Raw genomic sequence first — 21,085 nt, 5'->3', positions numbered from 1 at the left:
ATAAAATGATGAACGCAATCTACTCACTAGGGGGAGAACCTCTGGGGGAATCTAGGATGGAAAAAGACCTGGGGATCCTAGCAGATGACAGGCTCAGCAATGGCATGCAATGCCAAGCTGCTGCAAGCAAAGCCAATAGAATATTGGCATGCATTAAAATTGGGATTAACTCCAGAGATAGAACTATAATTCTCCCACTCTACAAGACTCTGGTCTGGCCACACCTGGAGTATGCCATCCAGTTCTGGGCACCAGTCCTCAGGAAGGATGTGCTGGAACTGGAGAGAGTCCAGAGAAGGGCAACAAAACTAATAAAGGGTCTGGAGGATATTAGTTATGAGGAAAGGTTACGAACACTGAACTTATTCTCTCTGGAGAAGAGACACTTGAGAGGAGATTTCAATGTACAAATACTGTACTGCTGACCCCACAATAGGGATAAAACTTTAACGTGAAAGGGAATTTAATAAGACACGTGGCCATTCACTAAAATTGGAGTAAAAGCGGTTTAACCTTAACCACTACAATACTGGGCACTTTCGCCCCCTTCCTTCCCAGCCCAATTTTCAGCTTTCATCGCTCTCGCACTTTCAATGACAATTGCGCGGTCATGCTACACTATACCCAAATGAAATTTTTATCATTTTGTTCGCACAAATAGAGCTTTATTTTGGTGGTATTTATACACGATTCTTTTATTTATTTATTTTTGCGATATAAGTGCAAAAAAAGCGGAAATTTGGAAAAAAAACAATATTTTCTTTTTTCTATTTTAAAAGAAATCCAATAAAATCAAATGTTGTCATAAATTTAAGCTAAAATGTATTCTGCTACATGTTTTTGGTAAAAAAATTCTGTTAAGTGTATAATAATTGGTTTGTGTGATCACAGACATATGTACGCAAATGATCATGTACAGATGTGTGCAGGTGATCACGTACATATGTGTGCAGATAATCATTGGAACATGTGATTTTAGTGGGACATATGTGGGGGACATGTGTTTTTTTATTTGGGGACATGTCTTTTTATTATTTGGGGACATGTGTGTTTTGGGGACATGTGTGGTGACATGTGTATTGTGGTGACATGTGTGTTTACACTGTGTGGTGTGTTGTGTGTTTACACTAGACTGGTGATCAGTTAGTAAAAAGCTGTAAAAACAGCTCATACTCACTGATCACCAGCCGGCTGCAGCGATCTGCTCTCCTCTCCTCAGCGATGACTTCTGTGTGAGGAGAGGAGGAGCTGATTGCCTAGCAACCGGCTGTTTGTTTACATCACATGATGGCCGTGATTGGACACGGCCGTCATGTGATCAGGAGGGCCAATCACAGAGCCCTCCTGCCGATCCGAGATGTGCCGTGTCCGAGTGATCTCCCTCCTTCTAAAGGACGTTCCTGAACGTCCTATCAAAAGTAGACGGCTCCCACCCGGCCGTATATGTACATTGGCCGGGTGGGAAGTGGTTAAACTGCGTAGAGGGTTTTTTACTGTAAGAGCGGTAAGGATTTGTAATTAACTTCCACAGGCAGTGGTTTCAGCAGGGAGCATTTATAATTTCAAAAAACTATTAGATAAGCACCTGAGCGACCACAACATACAGGGATATACAATGTAATATTGACATAAAATCACATACATAGGTTGGACTTGATGGACTTGTGTCTTTTTCCAACCTTGCCTACTATGTAACAGAGAATTAGAGCCCCCTGACTGCCCAGATTATATGAGGAGCAGTTGCAAGATAGTATAGGACTTGGTGTCGTTTTTGTTCCACAAGGGGTACCACTTGTACAACTTCTATACTAGCGTGCCATTATTTAAACACTTATACAATCTTGGAATGGCTCAACTGGCACCGTGCAACCTAATTGCTAGGGTTTCCCCCAACAACTTGTAAATACCCGACTTAGAAAGGGGGAGAAAGCATGCTTGAGAAATATTGAAGTGTTTGCAGTGACGTGAAAGGACAAACGGGATGTTTTCCTCCTGCTTTTTCGTTCACACAGACACAATTGTCCAGATTAGCACATCATCTGGTGTTGTTCAGAAGCCCCTCTCTGTCCATGACTATAACCTTAAGATGAAAGGGGTGGACTTCAACAACCAAATGAGGATGCTGTATTTAGTTTCTTGCAAAGTCAGACACTGGTACAAAAAAAGGTGTCTATTCATTTATTTCAATTGGCTGTATATAACGCTTTTGTAATTTACAAAGCAACAGGATGAAGTTGATCCTTCCTAAAATTTAAGGAAGAGATCATCACAACCCTTTTGTATCCAGAAGGTGCTGTGGCCCATTTTCCCAATCCAGATTTAGTGAGCCGACTGCATGAGAGCCATTTTCCTGATGCCCTCTTTGGTACCCCAACCCAAAGGTTACCCTTATCAAGCAGAAGTAGCAGAATGTGTTTTTTGTTGTTATTTGTTGTTATTCCACATATACCCATGGTATTTCTGAGAAATGTCTCATTAAACTAACAACTTTTTGTAAAGAGAAAAAATAAATATATATTTTTTTCATTTTTCAAAAACTTGTGGCACAAAATCCTCCATGCACTCAACATGCCTCTCAGCATATAAACTGGGGTGTCTACTTTCCAAAAAAGGATCATTTGGAGGAAGGGTGTCTGTACTATCCTGGTATATAGAAGCTGCATATGCTGTATATGCATTCTTACTTTGGAGTTAAGCCACCTAGGACATTTATTAACTCTTTTAAATGTATTTCCTATTGTGATGCACTGGATAATACCCTTATTTAATATGATCTTAAAGCAAAAATTCTGTATGTAACTCTGAAAATTGAGTACTGTCCGTGATACTTTTTTTATTTGCACTAACATACAATTTTTCAGGACAAGCTTTCGGGGTATGTCCCCTTCTTCAAGGTCCAAGCAGTACTGATTTACAAATTTTTGTCCTGAAAAATTGTATGTTAGTGCAAATAAAAAAAGTATCACGGACAGTACTCAATTTTCTCTGTCACAATTGCACTAATACGGCTACAATCACATTAAGTATGTAACTCTAAAATTACATGTGTAGCCTGTTGCCCTCTCACAGAGCTTATACATGTTGACCCTCAGATCTGGCATGCTTTCTGGGGAGTTACTGTTTGAATGCGAGAAAGCCATTGAAATGTATAACGGACTCACCCATGCAGATGTTTTGTTGGGGTGTATACACACAGGGGGGCAAAATTTGTAGAGACAATCATATTTAGGGTCACCCTGAGGATGACAAAGTGCACTAAAATGCATGTAACGCATTATCGTCTCGTATCTATGCCTGGCCATTGCAGCAGAAAACATAGGCATATGGCAATCGGGTCTTTTGTAATACCCATTTTGAGGGTTAGGCCCAAAAATTCCTAAATTCAGAAAATCGTGATAGGCTTCCACACAAATGGTCTGGCAATAGCTGAATTTGGGTGGGTGGTGATGTACTGATCAAGATATAAATTGCTTTGGCCCACAATCAAATTATACAGATCTTCTGTGAAAAACAGCTAAATAAAAATCAAGGGAAGTAGTTACATTTGCTGTTTCCACCTGAATTCCAGGTTGGGTAGTGAATGGGGGAAGTACTGGTGCTGCTGAATCTGTGGGCTGCTAATTAGGATTTGCAAGCACCTCTGGAATTTTTGGTGGCTGCGGGACACTACTGCTGCTAGCTACCGCACCAGCTTGTACTGCACTTATGGGACTTGCCACGTCACCAAGTATTACTGCAGAGCTGGTGTGTAAAATAGCAGAATGTATTAGGCCACTGGTGCCTGCCAGATCACCAAAAGGTAGTGTGGTGCTAGTACTTGGATCCTGCTGCATATAAGACAAGCCATGCGTTCCTAGCACTTCAGCTACCTGGGGTCAGGTATGCCTGATCTTAACAGGGACCTCTTCTCCATCATCCAAGCTACCTGTCAGGGTGAACCTGCTCTCTACAGGTTTGTATTCTGAGCAGTGGGGGAACTACCAGAGTCGCAGCAGTAGCACTTGCGACTGGGCCCTGTATGGACACTCAGACAGGACAGAAAAGAGATAGAGAGAGCAGGGCCCAGCCCACATTCCAATCCCTGCCAGCTCCATGTCTTGCAAAGGGGAAGTCCAGCAGCCTGCCACTAGATAGTAGATGAAAGATCAGCATTTATGTACCATGGATGATGCAAGTTTGCAACCCTCCATAGGGGATCCACATTTCCTTCTCAAACTTCTCAGTGATTGAAAAGAAAGCAGCACACAGATGGATCAGTCATGAAGAGAGAGTGTGTTGTCACCTCCAGAGCCCCTCTACCAACACAGCAGCCAGCTGGGATTTCCCTGGTATGGAGCACTACAAGCCCCAGCATGCTCTGTCAGCCTATGTGTATGTATAGTAGAGGCTAGGAGGCCTGCTTGCTGACCACAGTGGCAGAACTCCAGGGCCCAAGCCTCCATCTATGGTGGAGGCTTTCTCTTCTCTCGCCAGCTGCTGAGCACACCAATGTAAGGGAGAGCTCTGTGGATTGTAATGTAAAGGGGGATTCTGATGTAAGTGGGGGCTTTGGTGAGTAGAGAACCCCTTATATTGATTTTCAGAGCACCCCTTACATCAGAGCTCCCCTTTATATTACAATCCACAGAGCTCCCCCTTAAGCCCCATACACAGGAAAAACTCAGCAGAAAAACTGATAGTGTGTATGGGGCTTTAGGGGCCTTTCACATAGGCCCTAATGGGAGAAAAGGTCTCCATGATCATTGGAAAGGCCCCTCTGGACCAGAGATCAGGGGGGCTCTTCATGGTTCCTTACACCGGGACCCTGAAGGTTCTAATTACGTCTCTGATTCTGAGGTGGGTTCTGTCAGAGAGGCTTCCCCTTCGCTCTCATCAGACATGCTTAGAATCCTATATTCCTCTTCACTAGTGCCTAGGTACCTAGTGTGACTCACAGAAAAAAGAGCACCTGGCTGTCAGGAACTGCTTGAACTGCTACAAAAATCACCTGCTAGTGCTAGCTAAGATTAGGCCTGATCTTTCTAACACTGCGGTTTTGTGTGTAATGTATCACAGGTGACAGTGATCTACTGACACTGCACTTGTTGGGGGGGAGGGGCTAAATGCAAGTGCTGGCAGCGAACATATCTGATCCTGCTAACACTGCATTTTTGGGGACACTATACTGAAAGGCACAAGTATAGTTCTGTTAGTGATCAATATATTGATCCGTACAAACATTATACTAGTAATGGCGGTGATCAGCGACCTATAGTGTGAGTGCAATCGTGTGTCGGCGATCTAACGCTAATTGACCCTGGCTGGGAGGAACGCTAATTGACCCTGACGCTATTTGATGTCACTAGTGGCAGTAATACAGTGATAAGTGAAAAAATACTGTACAGTGGCACTATAATAAGGGCACTGGCTGGGTGACAGGCTGGGTGACAGGGGTAATCGATGGGTTAATGAGGGAGATCAAAGGGTTAAATGTGCCTAATCTAAAGTGTGTGTGTGTGTGTGTGTGTGTGTGTGTGTGTGTGTGTGTGTGTGTGTGTGTGTGTGTGTGTGTGTGTGCAACATGTAATGCTTTTGGTCACAGTATGGTGTGTTTCTTTTCTCTCCCTGGACCATAAATTATGCAGGAAGAGAAAAACCAGCTAGATCCTGTGCCTGTTTTTACAAACACAGGAACAGGACTGCTTCGTCATTCGTTGCAGGAGATCAGCAAAATCTCTGGCAGGGTCCCGTTGAACTGATCCTGCAATGAATGGCAGCAGCATTCAGTGAGTACGTCATTTTGCCTGGAGCCGCCGCTCATCTGCATTGCGGGCGGGCAGGCAGCAACTGGCTGAATGTGAATAAGTAAAATCAAAATATCGAGTAACTCAACTTTTGTTGAGAAAAAAAGAATCCCTTCTGGGTGGTAAAATTCATTGCAGGGATTTTAACTTACTTTGTAGCAGATTCATTCCTACTGTAGTGCTCCTGCCCTGGACTGGCTAAATTTAGTGTATGAGTCTGCTGTACCCAGCTGAGTTGCATATTTGTTTGTTCGGTCTGATCAGATTTATCTCTAAAACTAGGGGCTGATTGCTTCTTCCTGCCTTTTCACCATCTCAATACTGGGCACTAATATCCCATTCCTGCCCAGACCAATTTTCAGCTTTCAGCGCTCTCACACTTTGAATAACAATTACTCAGTCATGCAACACTGAACCCATATGAAATTTGTGTCCTTTTTTTCACACAAATAGAGCTTTCTTTTGGTGGTATTTAATCACTAGTGGATTTTTTATTTTTTGTGCTATAAATAAAGAAATACTGTAAATTTTGTGAAAAAAAATGCTTTTTTCTTTGTTTCTGTCGTAAAATTTTGCTAATTAGTAATTTTTCTTCATACATTTTTGCCAAAATTTATACTGCTACATATCTTTGATAAAAATAACCCAAATTAGTATATATTATTTGTTTTTTGTGAAAGTTATAGAGTCGAAAACTATGGTGCCAATCACTGAAAATTGATCACATCTGATCAGGCCTTCAGTACATCAGGTGTATCTAATTTCTTGAGATACTAACAAGTCAGGAAAGTACAAATACCCCCCAAATGACCCCTTTTTAGAAAGTAGACATTCCAAGGTATTAAGTAAGTAGCATGGTGAGTTTTTTTAAGTTGTAATTTTTTCCCATAATTATTTGCAAAATTAAGATTTTTTTTGTTACAAAATTTTCATATTATCAGGTTATTTCTCACACACAGCATATGGATATTACACCCCAAAATACATTCTGCTACCCTTCCCAAGTATGGCGATACCACATGTGTGAGACTTTTACACAGCCCGGCCACATACAAAGGACCAACATTGAAGTAGCACCTTCTGGCATCCTACGAGCATAAATGCCACATCTCATTTCTCAACCACCTATTACACTTTTGAAAGCCCTGGAGCACCAGGACAATGGAATTGCCCACAACATGACCTCATTTTGGAAAGCAAACACCCCAATGTATAACTTATGAGGCACCTGCAATCGCTCCATAGAGAGCCAGAATGGAGATCTGTCAATGCAAACAAACAGATCCCCGTTCTGACAGGGGAGTAGAGAGAGATCTTCTGTTCCTAGTGATCAGAAACACCTCCCTAGGGAACACTTAACCCCTTGATCGTCTCTTCCCTGCCAGTGTCATTTATACAGTAATTAGTGGCTATTTTTAGCACTGATCACTCTATAAATATCACTGGTCCCACAAAAGTGTCCGATCTGTCCGCCACAATGTCGCAGGCCCGCTAAAAATTGCTAATCACCGCCACTACTAGTAAAAAAAAAATATATATATTAAAAATGCCATAAATATATCCCCTATTTTGTGAACGCTATAACTTTTGCGCAAACCAATTAGTATATGCTTATGATTTTTTACCAAAACTATGTAGAAGAATACACATTGGCCTAAACTGATGAAGAAATGTTTATTTTTATTTTTTTGGTTATTTATTATAGCAAAAAGTAAAAAATATATATTTTTTTCAAAATTGTTGGTCTTTTTCTGTTTATAGCGCAAAAAAATGAAAAAAACGCAGAGGTGATCAAATACCACCAAAAGAAAGCTCTATTTGTGGGAAAAAAAAGGACACAAATTTTGTTTGTGTATAACATTGCATGACCGCGCAATTGTTAGCTAAAGCGACGCAGTGCCGCATAGCAAAAAATAGCCTGATCATTAAGGGGGTGAAACCTTCCGGGCTGAAGTGGTTATGGAGGCTGTCCTTCGTTCGAAGTCAAGTCCCTAGCATGGGAGGTATTGGTACGCAGACAACACACGCTTCTTGTATGGGATGGGTGGGGAGGGGGGATTGGCTGGAGAAGAATAAATGAGCAGGAACATGGAAGTTGAGTTCCAAGTAGAAATTGAGGCTGGACAGACATGGAGCTGGAACTGTGCCAGAGAAGGTAGGTTTGGCAGCAGACGCGATGCCTTGCTCTCCTGTGGAGGTAGTATTCATAAAGAAATTAACCTAATTATCCAATAATCAATGTTTCTCTTTTGTGTAATGAACTCTGCAAGATCTTTTGAGATAGCTAAAACAGGAAAATTAGAATGTTGTTGACTATGACCATCTGGTGGCATTTCTGAAAGGTTATTCTATACCTTGATTGTTGTTAATCTATAGATACACATACCATACATTCTGATAAAATCAGTTATGCTTGAAAAGTGTTTTAGTATCTGTAAATACTGTTGTCCAATCATGTATGTGCTTTCTATACTGTATAAATACCCCTGCCACTGGACATCTACTGGGCATTCACCTTCTGGAGAATGTACAGGCTCTTATGTGTTCATAAACCTGCTATCAGTTCACTCTAATTCCACGTACACACGACCGGACTTTCCGGCAGACTAGGTCCGACGGAATCAGTCCGTCGGACAATCCGATCGTGTGTGGGCTAATCTGATAGTTTTTCATTCAAAAAATCAGATGGACCTAGAAATAAAACATGTTTCAAATCTGTCCGACGGACTCAATTCCTATCAGGAAAACCGTTCATCTGTATGCTGGTCCAACAGACCAAATATAACGCAAGGGCAGCTATTCGCTACTGGCTATTGAACTTCATTTTTAAGTCTCGTCTTACGTCATCACGCTCTACACCAATCTGACAGAGCTTGAGCTATTTTGCAAAGAAGAATGGGCAAAAAAAATCAATCTCTAGATCTGCAAAGCTGGTAGAGACATATCCAAAAAGACTTGCAGCTGTAATTGCAGTGAAAGGTGGTTCTACAAAGTATTGACTCAGAGGGGCTGAATACAAATGCACGTTACACTTTTTAGATATTTATTTGTAAAAAATGTTGAAAACCATTTATCATTTTCCTTCCACTTCACAATTATGTGCCACAGAGGGGTTTATTTACTAAAGGCAAATCCACTTTGCACTACAAGTGTGCTTGAAAGTGCAGTCACTGTAGATCAGAGGGGAAGATGCAAGGAAAGTAAAAAACAGCATTTTACTTTGCACATGATTGGATAATAAAATCACCAGAGCTTCCCTCATTTCAGATCTACCCCTCAGATCTACAATGAGTGCACTTCCAAGTGCACTTGCAGTGCACTCGTACTGCAGAGTGGATTTTCCTTTAGTAAATCAACCCCCATTTTGTAGGCCTGTATACAGGAGAGACAAAGTTTAAAGAGGACCTTCACTTAAAAGTGAAAGTACCATTAATTTGACTACACCAATATATTTAAAAGGTGTAGGTTTTTTTTTGGGGGGGGGGGAAGCCGGTACATTTTTTTTTGGCCTAGGTGGGAATTATGTAAGCTTGGTACACGATGCCCCCCACCCTCAACCTCCTGGGACATATCAACACGTGCCAGGAGGCAACAGGACCAATCTCAGAGCAGAACGTGATCTTGATCTTGGCCATGTGCAGGGGAGAGCCAGCTGTGAAACATTAGGAAGTCACAACTAACTCACAGCCAAGATGGTGGTGCAGAGGATCAAAATACTGGCAAAGAAGCAGCTCAAGTCAAGACAGCACAGCAAATCTCATTGGTAGATGTGTTAAATATGACTTTGCTAATATACAAAGGGTTAGGCTTTGTTAACAAAGCCATGCATCTCTATATCAGCAATTGAGTGATTTGAGCGATTGAGTGATTTCTTATGAAATAAAGCCATATGATTTTTTTAATCAAATTTTCCTTAAGCAGTCTATGATAACATTTTTAGACAAAGCTTGACAAAATTCAAGTGAGTGGAAAATTTTTAATTTTGCTGTGAAGTCACTCTGGCCATGCCTATGTACAGAAACTGAAAGTTAGAAAGTTGCAGATCCAATAACTAGAAAAAGAAGCAATTTTTTTTTCTTAACCCATACCTGTAAAAACGTTCTTTTGCTTTATGAATGGCCAAAGCATTATTCCTACTCAACATGTTTCATGTTAAATATCTTTTGAAGTTTAAATGGGCTCAATGTAACACATGTTTTACACATTTTTCTTATATTTATATTCAGGTCGCCCCACAACTTTTTGTGAAATTATGGGGAAAGCAGAAATTTGGCTGATCCGGACTTACTGGGATTTTGAGTATCCACGTCCAATTCTTCCAAATTTTGAGTATGTTGGAGGCCTACACTGTAAACCAGCGAAACCTTTACCAGAGGTAAATATTGCTTTAATCTAACTGTACACTTACAAGAAAATAATGCAGAACGGTGCAGATGGCAGCCTTATTATACAGGCTTATAGATGGTCTTGACGACTTTGGACTTTAAAAGGCAGCACAGAGAACAATTTTATTTTATGGCTGTACTGCAACATAAGAATTCTCCAGCAAGGGAAACTGCATAAGTAATCTGCAAATGCAGTACAGTTTCAGTGCTGAAGCCCTGTGATGTAGAGTGTATCTAAAGTAAGTCATTTTGTTAGATTTGGATAAATTAGGGAGCCTTTATTAACTAAGGGTTCCTTGAGCCAGCGGTGGTGGATTGAGCTCCTGCCTATACAGACCACCAAAGTTATAGGATCTTTCCCCACTGATGGCCAATATTAGGGAGCCTTTCTCCACTAACCACCAATGTTATAGGGCCCTTTATAACTGACCACCAACGTAAGGGCCCATCTCCTTGACCACCAATGTTAGGGGCCCTTCTTCACTGTCCACCAATATTAGAAGACATTGCCATTTCCACTGTCTTCAATTGCTTTCTAGCAATTATTTTTTATTTATTTTTATTACTAATTACTAAAATTAGTAATAAAAATTATTACTAAAATTATTTTGGCACCAGGGACCGGCTTCATGGAAAAAAATTGTGCCAAGACCCAGGGAGTATGTGTCTTTTCACAGGCGATTTGTCAGGCAATGGCTGGTGTTAGCACTTCAATCATCACAACACCATGGCTGATATGGTGTCAGTATGATTGAAGTGCATTAATTCTATTATTAAATTGTATTATAAAATTAAATAGTTCAACTCACCAGAATGCAGATTCAGCAGATTCAATGTGTCACTTGCCACCATCGCCTGCCAACAGATGCAACTTGTCATTTGCCACGTTGCTTACCACGAGATTCAGCTTGTCACTTGCTTCGGTATCCTGCCACAAGATGTAGCTTGTTGCTTGCCACATCGCCTGCCACCAGATGCAGCTTATCACTTGCCAGTTGCCACCATCGCCTGCCAACAGATGCAGCTTGTCACTTGCCACCGTTGCCTGTCAACAGATGCAGCTTGTCATTTTGCCACTGTCGCCTGCCACCAGATGAAGCTTGTCACTTGCCACCGTCGCCTGCCTCCAGATGTAGCTTGTCACTTATTGCCAGACCATTTTCCTAATTTTTACTGACAGTCTACTGACTGGAATGGTATCGGCTGATTGGAGAAAAGCCAATGAAGCACCAATATTTAAAATGGGCTCAAAATACATCCCTGGGAATTACAGACCAGTTAGCCTAACATCAATAGTATGTAAACTGTTGGAGGGGATGATAAGGGACTATATACAAGATTTTAGTAATGAGAACGGTATCATTAACAGTAATCAGCATGGATTCATGAAAAATCGTTCTTGCCAAACCAATCTATTAACCTTCTATGAGGAGGTGAATTGCCATCTAGATAAAGGAAGGACTGAAGACATGGTGTATCTGGATTTTGCAAAAGCATTTGACACAGTTCCCCATAAACATTTACTGTACAAAATAAGGTCCATTGGCATGAACCATAGGGTGAGTACATGGATTGAAAACTGACTACAAGGGCGAGTTCAGAGGATGGTGATAAATGGGGAGTACCTGGAATGGTCAGGGATGGGTAGTGGGGTCCCCCAGGGTTCTGTTCTGGTACCAATCCTATTTAATTTGTTCATAAATAACCTGGAGGATGGGGTAAACAGTTCAATCTCTGTATTTGCAGACAATATTAAACTAAGCAGGGCAATAACTTCTCCGCAGGATGTGGAAACCTTGCAAAAAGATCTGAACAAATGAATGGGGTGGGCAACTACATGGCAAATGAGGTTCAATGTAGAAAAATTTAAAATAATGCATTTGGGTGGGGAAAAATATGAATGCGATCTATACACTGGGGGGAGAACCTCTGGGGGGAATCTAGAATGGAAAAGGACCTGGGGGTCCTAGTAGATGGCAGGCTCAGCAATGGCATGCACCGGTCCTCAGGAAGGATGTACTGGAAATGGAGCGATTACAAAGAAGGGCAACAAAGCTAATAAAGGGTCTGGAGGATATAAGTTATGAGGAAAGGTTGTGAGCACTGAACGTATTCTCTCTGGAGAAGAGACGCTTGAGAGGGGATATGATTTCTATCTACAAATACCATACTGGTGACCCCACAATAGGGATAAAACTTTTTCGCAGAAGGGAGATTAACAAGACACGTGGCCACTCATTAAAATTAGAAGAAAAGAGGATTAACCTTAAACTACGTAGAGGGTTCTTTACTGTAAGTGCGGCAAGGATGTGGAATTCCCTTCCACAGGCGGTGGTCTCAGCGGGGGGGGGGGGGGGCATTGATAGTTTCAAGAAACTATTAGATAAGCAACTGAACGACCGCAACATACAGGGATATAAAATGTAATACTGACATATAATCACACACATGGGTTGGACTTGATGGACTTGTGTCTTTTTTCAACCTCACCTACTATGAAATGTAACTATGTAACATGCCACCCTCACCTACCAACAGATGCAGCTTGTCACTTGCCACCCTTGCCTGCCAACAGATACAGATTGTCTCTTACCACCGTCGCCTGCTTTCAGATGCAGCCTATCACTTGCCACCCTCGCCTGCAAACAGATGGAGCTTGTCACTTGCCACCATCGCCTGCCACCAGATACAGCTTGTCAACAGGGTTAATTTTGACACCAAATTTCGATTTAGTTTTAGTCATATTTTAGTCTTTTGCCTAAAATACATTTTAGTTTTAGTCCTATTTTAGTCTTTTGACTAAAATACATTTTAGTTGTAGTCCTAATTTAGTCTTTTGGCTAAAATCCTATTTAAGTTTTAGTCCTATTTTAGACATCTGAGTTGTTTTAGTTTTAATCCTATTTTAGTCTACTAAAACCTCCATTACATTTTAGTCGACTAAAATCGAATGGGTTTAGTTACATTTTAATGCGTTATTTCTTTAGAACTGCCAAACATTATATACTCCTGGAGTAAAAATCAAATAACGTTTATTTACGGTATTAAGGTTTGAACATGTACTACAGACACAGATTTAGTTGTGAAAAAATGTATTTAGTTTTAGTTATAGTCTTTTTACTAAAATGCCATTTTAGTTTTAGTTGTATTTTAGCCATCTGAATTGTTTTAGTCAACTAAAATAGTATTAATTTAGTCAACGAAAATGTTTTAGTCAACAAAATGAACACTACTTGTCACTTGCCATGTCGCCTGACACCAGTTGCAGCTTGTCACTTGGCACCTCACCTACCACCAGATGCAGCTTCTCACTTGCTACATCACCTGCCACCAGATGCAGCTTGTTGCCTGCCACATGATACGAATTGTCACTTGCCACGTTGCCTGTTACAAGATGCCCATTGTCAATTGCCACGTCACTTGCCACCAGATGCAGTTTGTCACTTGCCACCAGGTGGGTGCAGATTGTCACTTTGCACCAGATGCGGATTGTGAGGGTAGAACAGTGTGGGGCAGGCAGTGAGAGATGTCATCCCTCTACTCGACCCTCGCACCTCAGTGTAGTGTTTGCAGCCAGCTGTGAGGGTGGAGCGGCAGTGATGCGGGGCGAGCGGTGAGAGATGACGTCATCTCTCTGCTCGCCCGCAGCACCTTAGTGTAGTGTTTAAGGCCGGCTGTGAGGGCGGAACAGCCATGATGCAGGGAGGGTGGTGAAAGATGATGTCATCTCTCTGCTCGCCTACCGCCGAACCTCTGAAAGTGCAGCCTTGGTAGCCCAGCTGCAAACCGTCCGGGAGTTGGGGACCCCCCAAATAAAATGACCAAAGACTGCAGATGAGCCTTTCTCATCCTTTTCAACACAAAAGAACCCCTTGAAAACTTTCCAGTCTCAGGAAACCCCTGCCAAAAGTTACTATATCTACAACTCTTGATACATTAGTGTGATGGTCATTGGGAAAAACGCTCCTTACACTTGTGGTCAATGAGAAGACTTCCACTCTTTCAGATAGCTAAAACGATCAATGGTGTCAGTAGGAACTTATCTGAGAGGCAGAAATTGTTCATTGCTCAAGGAACCCCTACCAACCTCTGGAGGAACCCTGGTTGAGAAACCCTGCTCTAGATAAACCATATTTATTCTCAGGGATTTTCTGAGACCTGAAAATTATCTCAAGGGTTCCCGTGTGGTAAAAAGGTTTAGAAAAGCTGTTGCAGAGAAAAGTTAAAACTCCAGTATTTTTGTTTCTGCCTGCATCCCTTTGTTAAAGTTTCCTAATTCTTCTAGATACAATTCAATATATAATTCTTACCAAAACAATTCAAGAAAATGAATCTTTCCAGCTAGGACCTAGATGACAATAAAACCTGACAGAGGTTTTAACTCTTCACCACTCCATGCAAAACTAAAAAAAAAATGTTTTAGCATTACATGCACTTTATTATATTTGGGGGACAAAATTGTGTTCTAGAGCTTTCTATAAATGATTTATGAACATAAGTGCTTAGCCATTAGTAAGTAGCCTCCTAGACCTCAGATCCATCAATTTAACATGGTTGAGATATTAACTCACCCTTTATTGTACTGTGAAAGTCTTGTAATAAATTGTCAGCAAAAAGAATGCTAGCATCCCGTGGTGTTTGTAAAACACCAACGCTAATGCTCTTGTCAGAAAATGTATTGTCGGGAGTCTGCCAAAAACCTGAGGGTCCCTTGGCTTTGGCAGGTAGCTAGGCTGTAGTTAGCCTGAGCTTTAAATGTCCTTATGTCTGTGTTTATTGGATTTCCCCTTTGTTCGGACTATTGTTTGCTTCTGCCTGTTGCTGTGAAGTGTTCTCCAGTAGACGGAACAAGCAGAAACGAAGTCATGAATTATGAATATTTATTTCTATCTGGTCAAACACTGTTAGGTTTATTGTCATTGATACAGGCTGGAAAAAGATAATTTTTTATGGTGACCTTCTGGCTTTGCCTTGAGAGGACACGAGTCCAGAATCTAGGTTTTACTCTCATGTCTGCAGCCTAGGGGTTGTGTTGCCAATAGAAGGCCCTGAGGAAACAAAGTTGGCCTGTGTTATGGGGCCTGAAGGTTTTTTTGATGTCCTGCTGGAGGGTATATTTAGAGAGAGTAGATGGATGGCTGCCTGCTGCCTGCATAAAGCATCTTAGGAGGAGGCGTCTGTGCGCAGAGTGTCTTGGAGAGTGGAGTATAACTTCTGCTAGTTGACATTGCAAGAAGTTCTGATTGCCCATCTGATAAGGTACCTTTAAGTTATTACATAGGGCCTTGGTTCTGCTTGGCTGTTTTTAACCTCCTTGGTGGTATTCCCCAGTCTGGCTCGGGCTGGAATTTCAGTACCACGAGCGTTAACCCCGAGCCAGACTCGGGATCGCATCGCTGGATACAGGAAAAGTTACTTACCTTGTCCCCTGGATCCTGCAATGTCCCCCCGCTGTGTGTGCGAGCTCCTCCGCTCGATTCACACAGTGCCAGAGTGCCGCCGAGCTCCATTCCCTGCGCCGTTACGACGCACGGGAGCAGAGATCAGCGCCAAATTCAAAAAAGTAAAAATACACAATACACATACAGTACTGTAATCTTACAGATTACAGTACTGTATAAAAAATACACATCCCCCTTGTCCCTAGTGGTCTGTCCAGTGCCCTGCATGCACTTTTATATTATAAATACTGTTTTTTTTCTGCCTGGAATTTGAGGATTGTCCATAGCAACCAAAAAGTGTCCCTTTATGTCAAAAGTGATTTTAGAACAGCTAGAAAACAGCGATAATAAATTAAAATCACTTGCAGAATTGAGCGATAGCGATTTGTGGGGAGATCCGTCATGAAACACTAAATCTAATGACAGCGACAATTCTGCAAATGAGCAAATTTCAGTGTTTTTGGATTTGATTACATTATTGAATTATTTTTAGTATTATTTGTTATCATTATTTATAGTTATTTATTATATTATAAACTTTATCATACCGGGATGTCTGGTAGACTCTGGTTTGAAAAGATTTAAGTGAGTTATTCCTAAGAATTGCAGGCCTACAATATAAAACACCAAATTTCCATGCAAAATAATTGTACGGCTTTCAGCACCTAAAATCAGAAATAATCATACCGCCAGGGAGGTTAATGGACCAACTACCTACTTTACTAGAAGTGAGGTCTGAAGCAAAACTTTTGCCTGTTTTGGGGTATCCTGTGCCCAAACCCTCTCTCCTAAGTTTATTATGCTAAATAAACCTTTCAAGATTTTTAAATGAACTAGCACCTCCAAATTTCCCTTATATCCCAAAGAAACTAAAGATTCTACCATTAGAGTTTAAATGCTAGCCAACAAAGCCGCCTGGGGCAAGAATGAATGGGTGGTCCTAGCAACCAATCACTATCTTGCAACTCCTGGACACACAGGAGGGTGCAAACGCCTAGTACAGTACCAAAGGTTTATTGTAGTAAAGACAAAACAAATGCATACTCTTTTGTCTTTATTACAATAAATACTAGACGTTTGCACACTACTGTGTGTTTTTTTCAAGATGACTTTCAGACAAGGTCAGCTGTAAGGAAAAATATTTTTTCACACAAATAACATTTTGTAGTATGATTATTATTTTTATTACCGTTATGATGATTATTATTCAGGTGTTCCCTATGATGACATGCAAAATTGAATTATTTTTTTAAGTTATTTTTATTGAACAAAATGGAATTTAAGAGATTGTGTCAATTGATGACATAGAACGTTTCCACGCGATGAGTGCTGCTATAGATTCACAATCCATTATTTCACGTCACCCTCTATTTATCTGATTTAAATTAGTCATGCCCATCTGTGTTGGGCGCAGCAAACAAGTATATTTCCAGACTTAATTCCAGGCAGATTGTTGCCCTGTCACAGAAACTGCATGAGCAGGATCAACAGGTATTTGTGAGACTTTGCAAAGGGATTAAGAAAAAAAAACACGAAGTGCAGATGTGTTTAAAACCAAGTGCCGCAGAACAAATGGGTTCTATTTTAAAATTCCAGCAAAAGTCTAAAAGCCATATATTTTCCTAAATATTTTCAGCCTCCCTTCATAAATCTGTGCCACTTTCTTTACCAGTGCCCTTTTGAATGGTCTGTTTGATAATCTTTGTAACTGGTGTAGTAGTCTTTTCTGTATTTGAATACACCAGAACACATTATTTTACCTTATCAGTTGATTACCTATACATTTTTCCCCTAGGAAATGGAAAAACTTGTCCAAAGTTCTGGAGAACATGGAATTGTGGTTTTCTCCCTCGGCTCTATGGTAAAAAATTTGACGGAAGAAAGAAACAATGTCATTGCTGCTGCCCTGAGCCAGTTACCACAGAAGGTAATTTTGTCTTCAATAAACTATTGACAAATATTCCATCTATTATTGATTATATATTAAATCTATTACCATTTAGTTATTTTAAGACTTTTTGATATACCTATTTATTTTTATAATTATGTTTTTTTAAATTGTGTTAAAATATCCTGATCTGAGAAAATTATATCATCCACTCAAAACTGGGTTAGTGTTAACTTATGGTTTATATCTACCTAAAACTTTTGAATTTGGTCATTGATTTCTGTTTTAATTGAAGTAATGAATTATGTTTTGGGAACAGGTAATCTGGAGGTACAGTGGGAAGAGACCAGAAAGGTTAGGAGAGAATACAGTGATATATGACTGGATACCACAAAATGATCTGCTAGGTAAGTCTTTTGGCAACAAAGTCATTTTACAGCATGAGTATAGGAGAGTTGAAGATGAACTTTGGGATAAGTAAATACTATATAAATACATTCATCATGCGCAGTCTTCCTTGAATCTTGGTGTGCTTTTTGTATCTCTTCCAGATCTCTGCAGTAAACCAGTGTGAAACTTTACTTATGTTTCCTGTAATAAAGACCGGTCACACTGCTGCGCTCTTTCCTTTGTAAATGGTGACCGGTCTTGTCTCCGCCCTCTCCTGTAGTTTTCTGCAGGCAGCGCGTAGTGGGTGGAGTCTGCTGGGCCCCTCCCACAGCTCTGTTTTCTTTACAGGCTATTTACTGTAAATTGATGATGTCACTGCTACTTTTGCCAGATATTATTTAGGTTTGCAAAGGACTTTGATACACACAAAGTGGATTCATACCCTTTATATTTATATTGAAAGTGTGGGTGCAAAGAGTTCAGCTTTTAGGTGTGTATGTTGTGTAATTAAGAATCCCATCCATGCCTTCATTGTGAAGGCTGTAAAACAGACTTGGCGCTAAAAAGCAAGGTCTGCTTAATACAACAGGGTCCCCAACCCCATATGAATTGTTGTAATAAAGTATAAAAAAATTAGAAGATACTGTATCTTCACAATACCCCTTATTTCTGTTATAGAGAGGAAGAGGACGTGATACTCTCGGCAAAATGCTGGGAATGCTGAATTTCCCAAATCTCATGGGAAGATGCTCCATCGGTGTCTAAACTTTTCTCATGAATTTTGGGAACCACATTACCTGGATCTGACCAGAAGAATTGTAAAATCACAGTTACTGTTAGTAAAATGTAAATCAAATTAGTTGTCATGGCTTAATGCATCATGTATTATGCAACTGCATTTTGCCAAGCCCCTTTACAGCTGAACTCCAGGCAAACATCTAAATACATAGCTTAAATTTATGTAAGATAATATATATAAGGGCTTGCGTATATATATATATATATATATATATATATATATATATATATATATATGACTTGATTTTTAACCAAGGACAGCCTCCATAACCACTTCAGCCCAGAAGATTTTCCCCCTTAATGACCAGGCCATTTTTTGCGATACGGCACTGCATCGCTTTCACTGACAATTGCACGGTCATGCAGCGCTGTAACCAAACAAAATTGACATCCTTTTTTCCCACAAATAGAGCTTTCTTTTGGTTAGTATTTGGTCACCTCTGCATTTTATTTTTTTTGCGCTATGATCAAAGATAGAGTGACAATTTTGAAAAAAATATATATATTTTATTATTTTTGCTATAGTAAATATTCAAGAAAAAAAACGTAAAGACATTTCTTCATCAGTTTAGGCTGATATATATTTTTCTACATATTTTTGGTTTAAAAAAATCGCAATAAGCATATATTGATTGGTTTGTGCAAAAGTTATAGCGTTTTTTAGCAGAACTGCAACATTGCGGCGGACAGATTGGACACTTTTGACACTTTTTTTGGACCATCTATACAGCGATCAGTGCTATAAAAATGCACTGATTACTGTGTAATTGTCACTGGTAGGGAAGGGGATAACATTAGGGAGGTGATCGAGGTTAAATGTGTTCTCTTATGTGTGTTTCTAACTGTGGGGGGATGGGACTGACTGGAGAAAGAGACAGATCACTGTTCCTGATTTCTAGGAACAGCAGACCTGTCTCTCCGCTCCTGTCAGAACAGGGATGTGTGTGTTTACACACACATCCCCATTCTGGCTCTCCTGCCCGCGATCGCGGATGGCCGGCAGAACATCGAGGCCGCTACTCACACGCAGTGGGCGTGTGCGCCCTGCTATCACACTTAAAGGTTCCGACATACACATACGTCGATTTGCGGGATCATGCCAACCTGCTGCAGTATAAAGACGTTGGCTAGTCGGCACGTGGTTAAATGATAGAGACAGAATATCAACCAAAAATCCAGAAAAAACACATAATACAAATGTAAATTGAGTTGCAGTTCAGTGAGTAAAAGTATTTGATCCCCAAGCAAAACATGATTTAGTACTTAGTACATTTCTTTGTAAGTGGGCAAACTTACTAAAGCTGCAAAGGGCCCCATAATAATTTTCCCCACTGTATAATATATATATATATATATATATATATATATATATATATATTTGTACTGAGATATACACAGCCTTGCCAAATGGGTGACACCACCTTCTCTCACATAGACATTAGTCACCCTACCCTGTTGAGCGAACATTAGAGGAGCTGTGATTAATGAGGTCATCTGTATGCTCACTTTTCTCTATCCGCCCATCAGTGTGCTCCTTGTCAGCATATTTACATGCTGCATACCTGATTAGCTCATTATATTGCTGCTTCCTCTGGTCATATAAGCGGTACTTGGCACTTAAAGTACTTGGCACTTAAAGTAAACCCTGATGAGTTTACTTCCTCTTTCATTCCCTGCAAAGGCAAAGCATAAAGGACTACTATGCATCGCATAGTAGCCCATTATGTGTCACTTACCTGACACAGGAGCCAGCGAAGTCGCGCTGTCCCCTGTAGTCCGCCGCATCCATCTTATTGGTGGGGTCTCGCAGCTCCGCCGCTGTCATTCGGCGAAGCTGCGATGACGTCACTCCCGCGCATGCGCACGGGAGCCGACACGCGCGGCAGCTCCGTCGCTGAGAATGCCGCGCTCAGTGCGCCTGCGCGCCGCTGTCTACGGCGCATGCGCCGTAGATAGCGGTGCCCGTTTTCGGGCAAATATCTCCTAAACCATATAGGTTTAGGAGATATTGCTTGGACCTACAGGTAAGCCTTAATCTAGGCTTACCTGTAGGTCAAAGTGGTTTGTAAGGGTTTACAACCACTTTAAAAAAGCACATTTATTCCTGCATTAGTGAATACAGCATAGCTGCTTTGTTTACAAAGAGAATTAACTGGTCTGGAGCTGTCATTTTCCTGGCAATTTAAATATAGCTTTTTCTTTGTAAATATCAGTTTTGTGATAGTATGTTGTATACATCGCATATATGCACAAGTTCACAGGTTGGGTCAGGGTATCCCCCTGACATGTTATTTAGCTGATTCCCATCCGGCCGCAACCTATAAACGGCGGTTGAGAAGCAGCATCGTACATGTATAGCCATACCCCATACCAGCATCGTGATCACCGCCATAAATCATA

At 40.8% G+C, this 21,085-nt stretch overlaps 1 protein-coding gene across 6 annotated transcripts in view; it reads left to right on the top strand.

The window, feature by feature from the left end:
* LOC143974757 (UDP-glucuronosyltransferase 2A2-like) overlaps window positions 1–21,085 on the top strand; it is a 183,998-nt gene that overhangs the window by 151,548 nt on the left and 11,365 nt on the right. For all 6 annotated transcript variants that reach the window (XM_077476466.1, XM_077476468.1, XM_077476467.1 and 3 more), the window contains 3 exons: window positions 10,010–10,158; window positions 17,405–17,536; window positions 17,817–17,904. In XM_077476466.1, coding sequence (XP_077332592.1) covers window positions 10,010–10,158; window positions 17,405–17,536; window positions 17,817–17,904 — 369 coding nt within the window. The remainder of the gene's footprint in view (window positions 1–10,009; window positions 10,159–17,404; window positions 17,537–17,816; window positions 17,905–21,085) is intronic.

This window comes from Lithobates pipiens, unplaced genomic scaffold, assembly GCF_037356315.1.
Source record: "Lithobates pipiens isolate NorthernLeopardFrog02 unplaced genomic scaffold, aLitPip1_a1.2 Scaffold_13, whole genome shotgun sequence".
Classification (NCBI taxonomy): Eukaryota; Metazoa; Chordata; class Amphibia; order Anura; family Ranidae; genus Lithobates; species Lithobates pipiens.
Note: the sequence above shows the minus strand (reverse complement) of the source record. Positions and strands in the feature narration are given on the sequence as shown.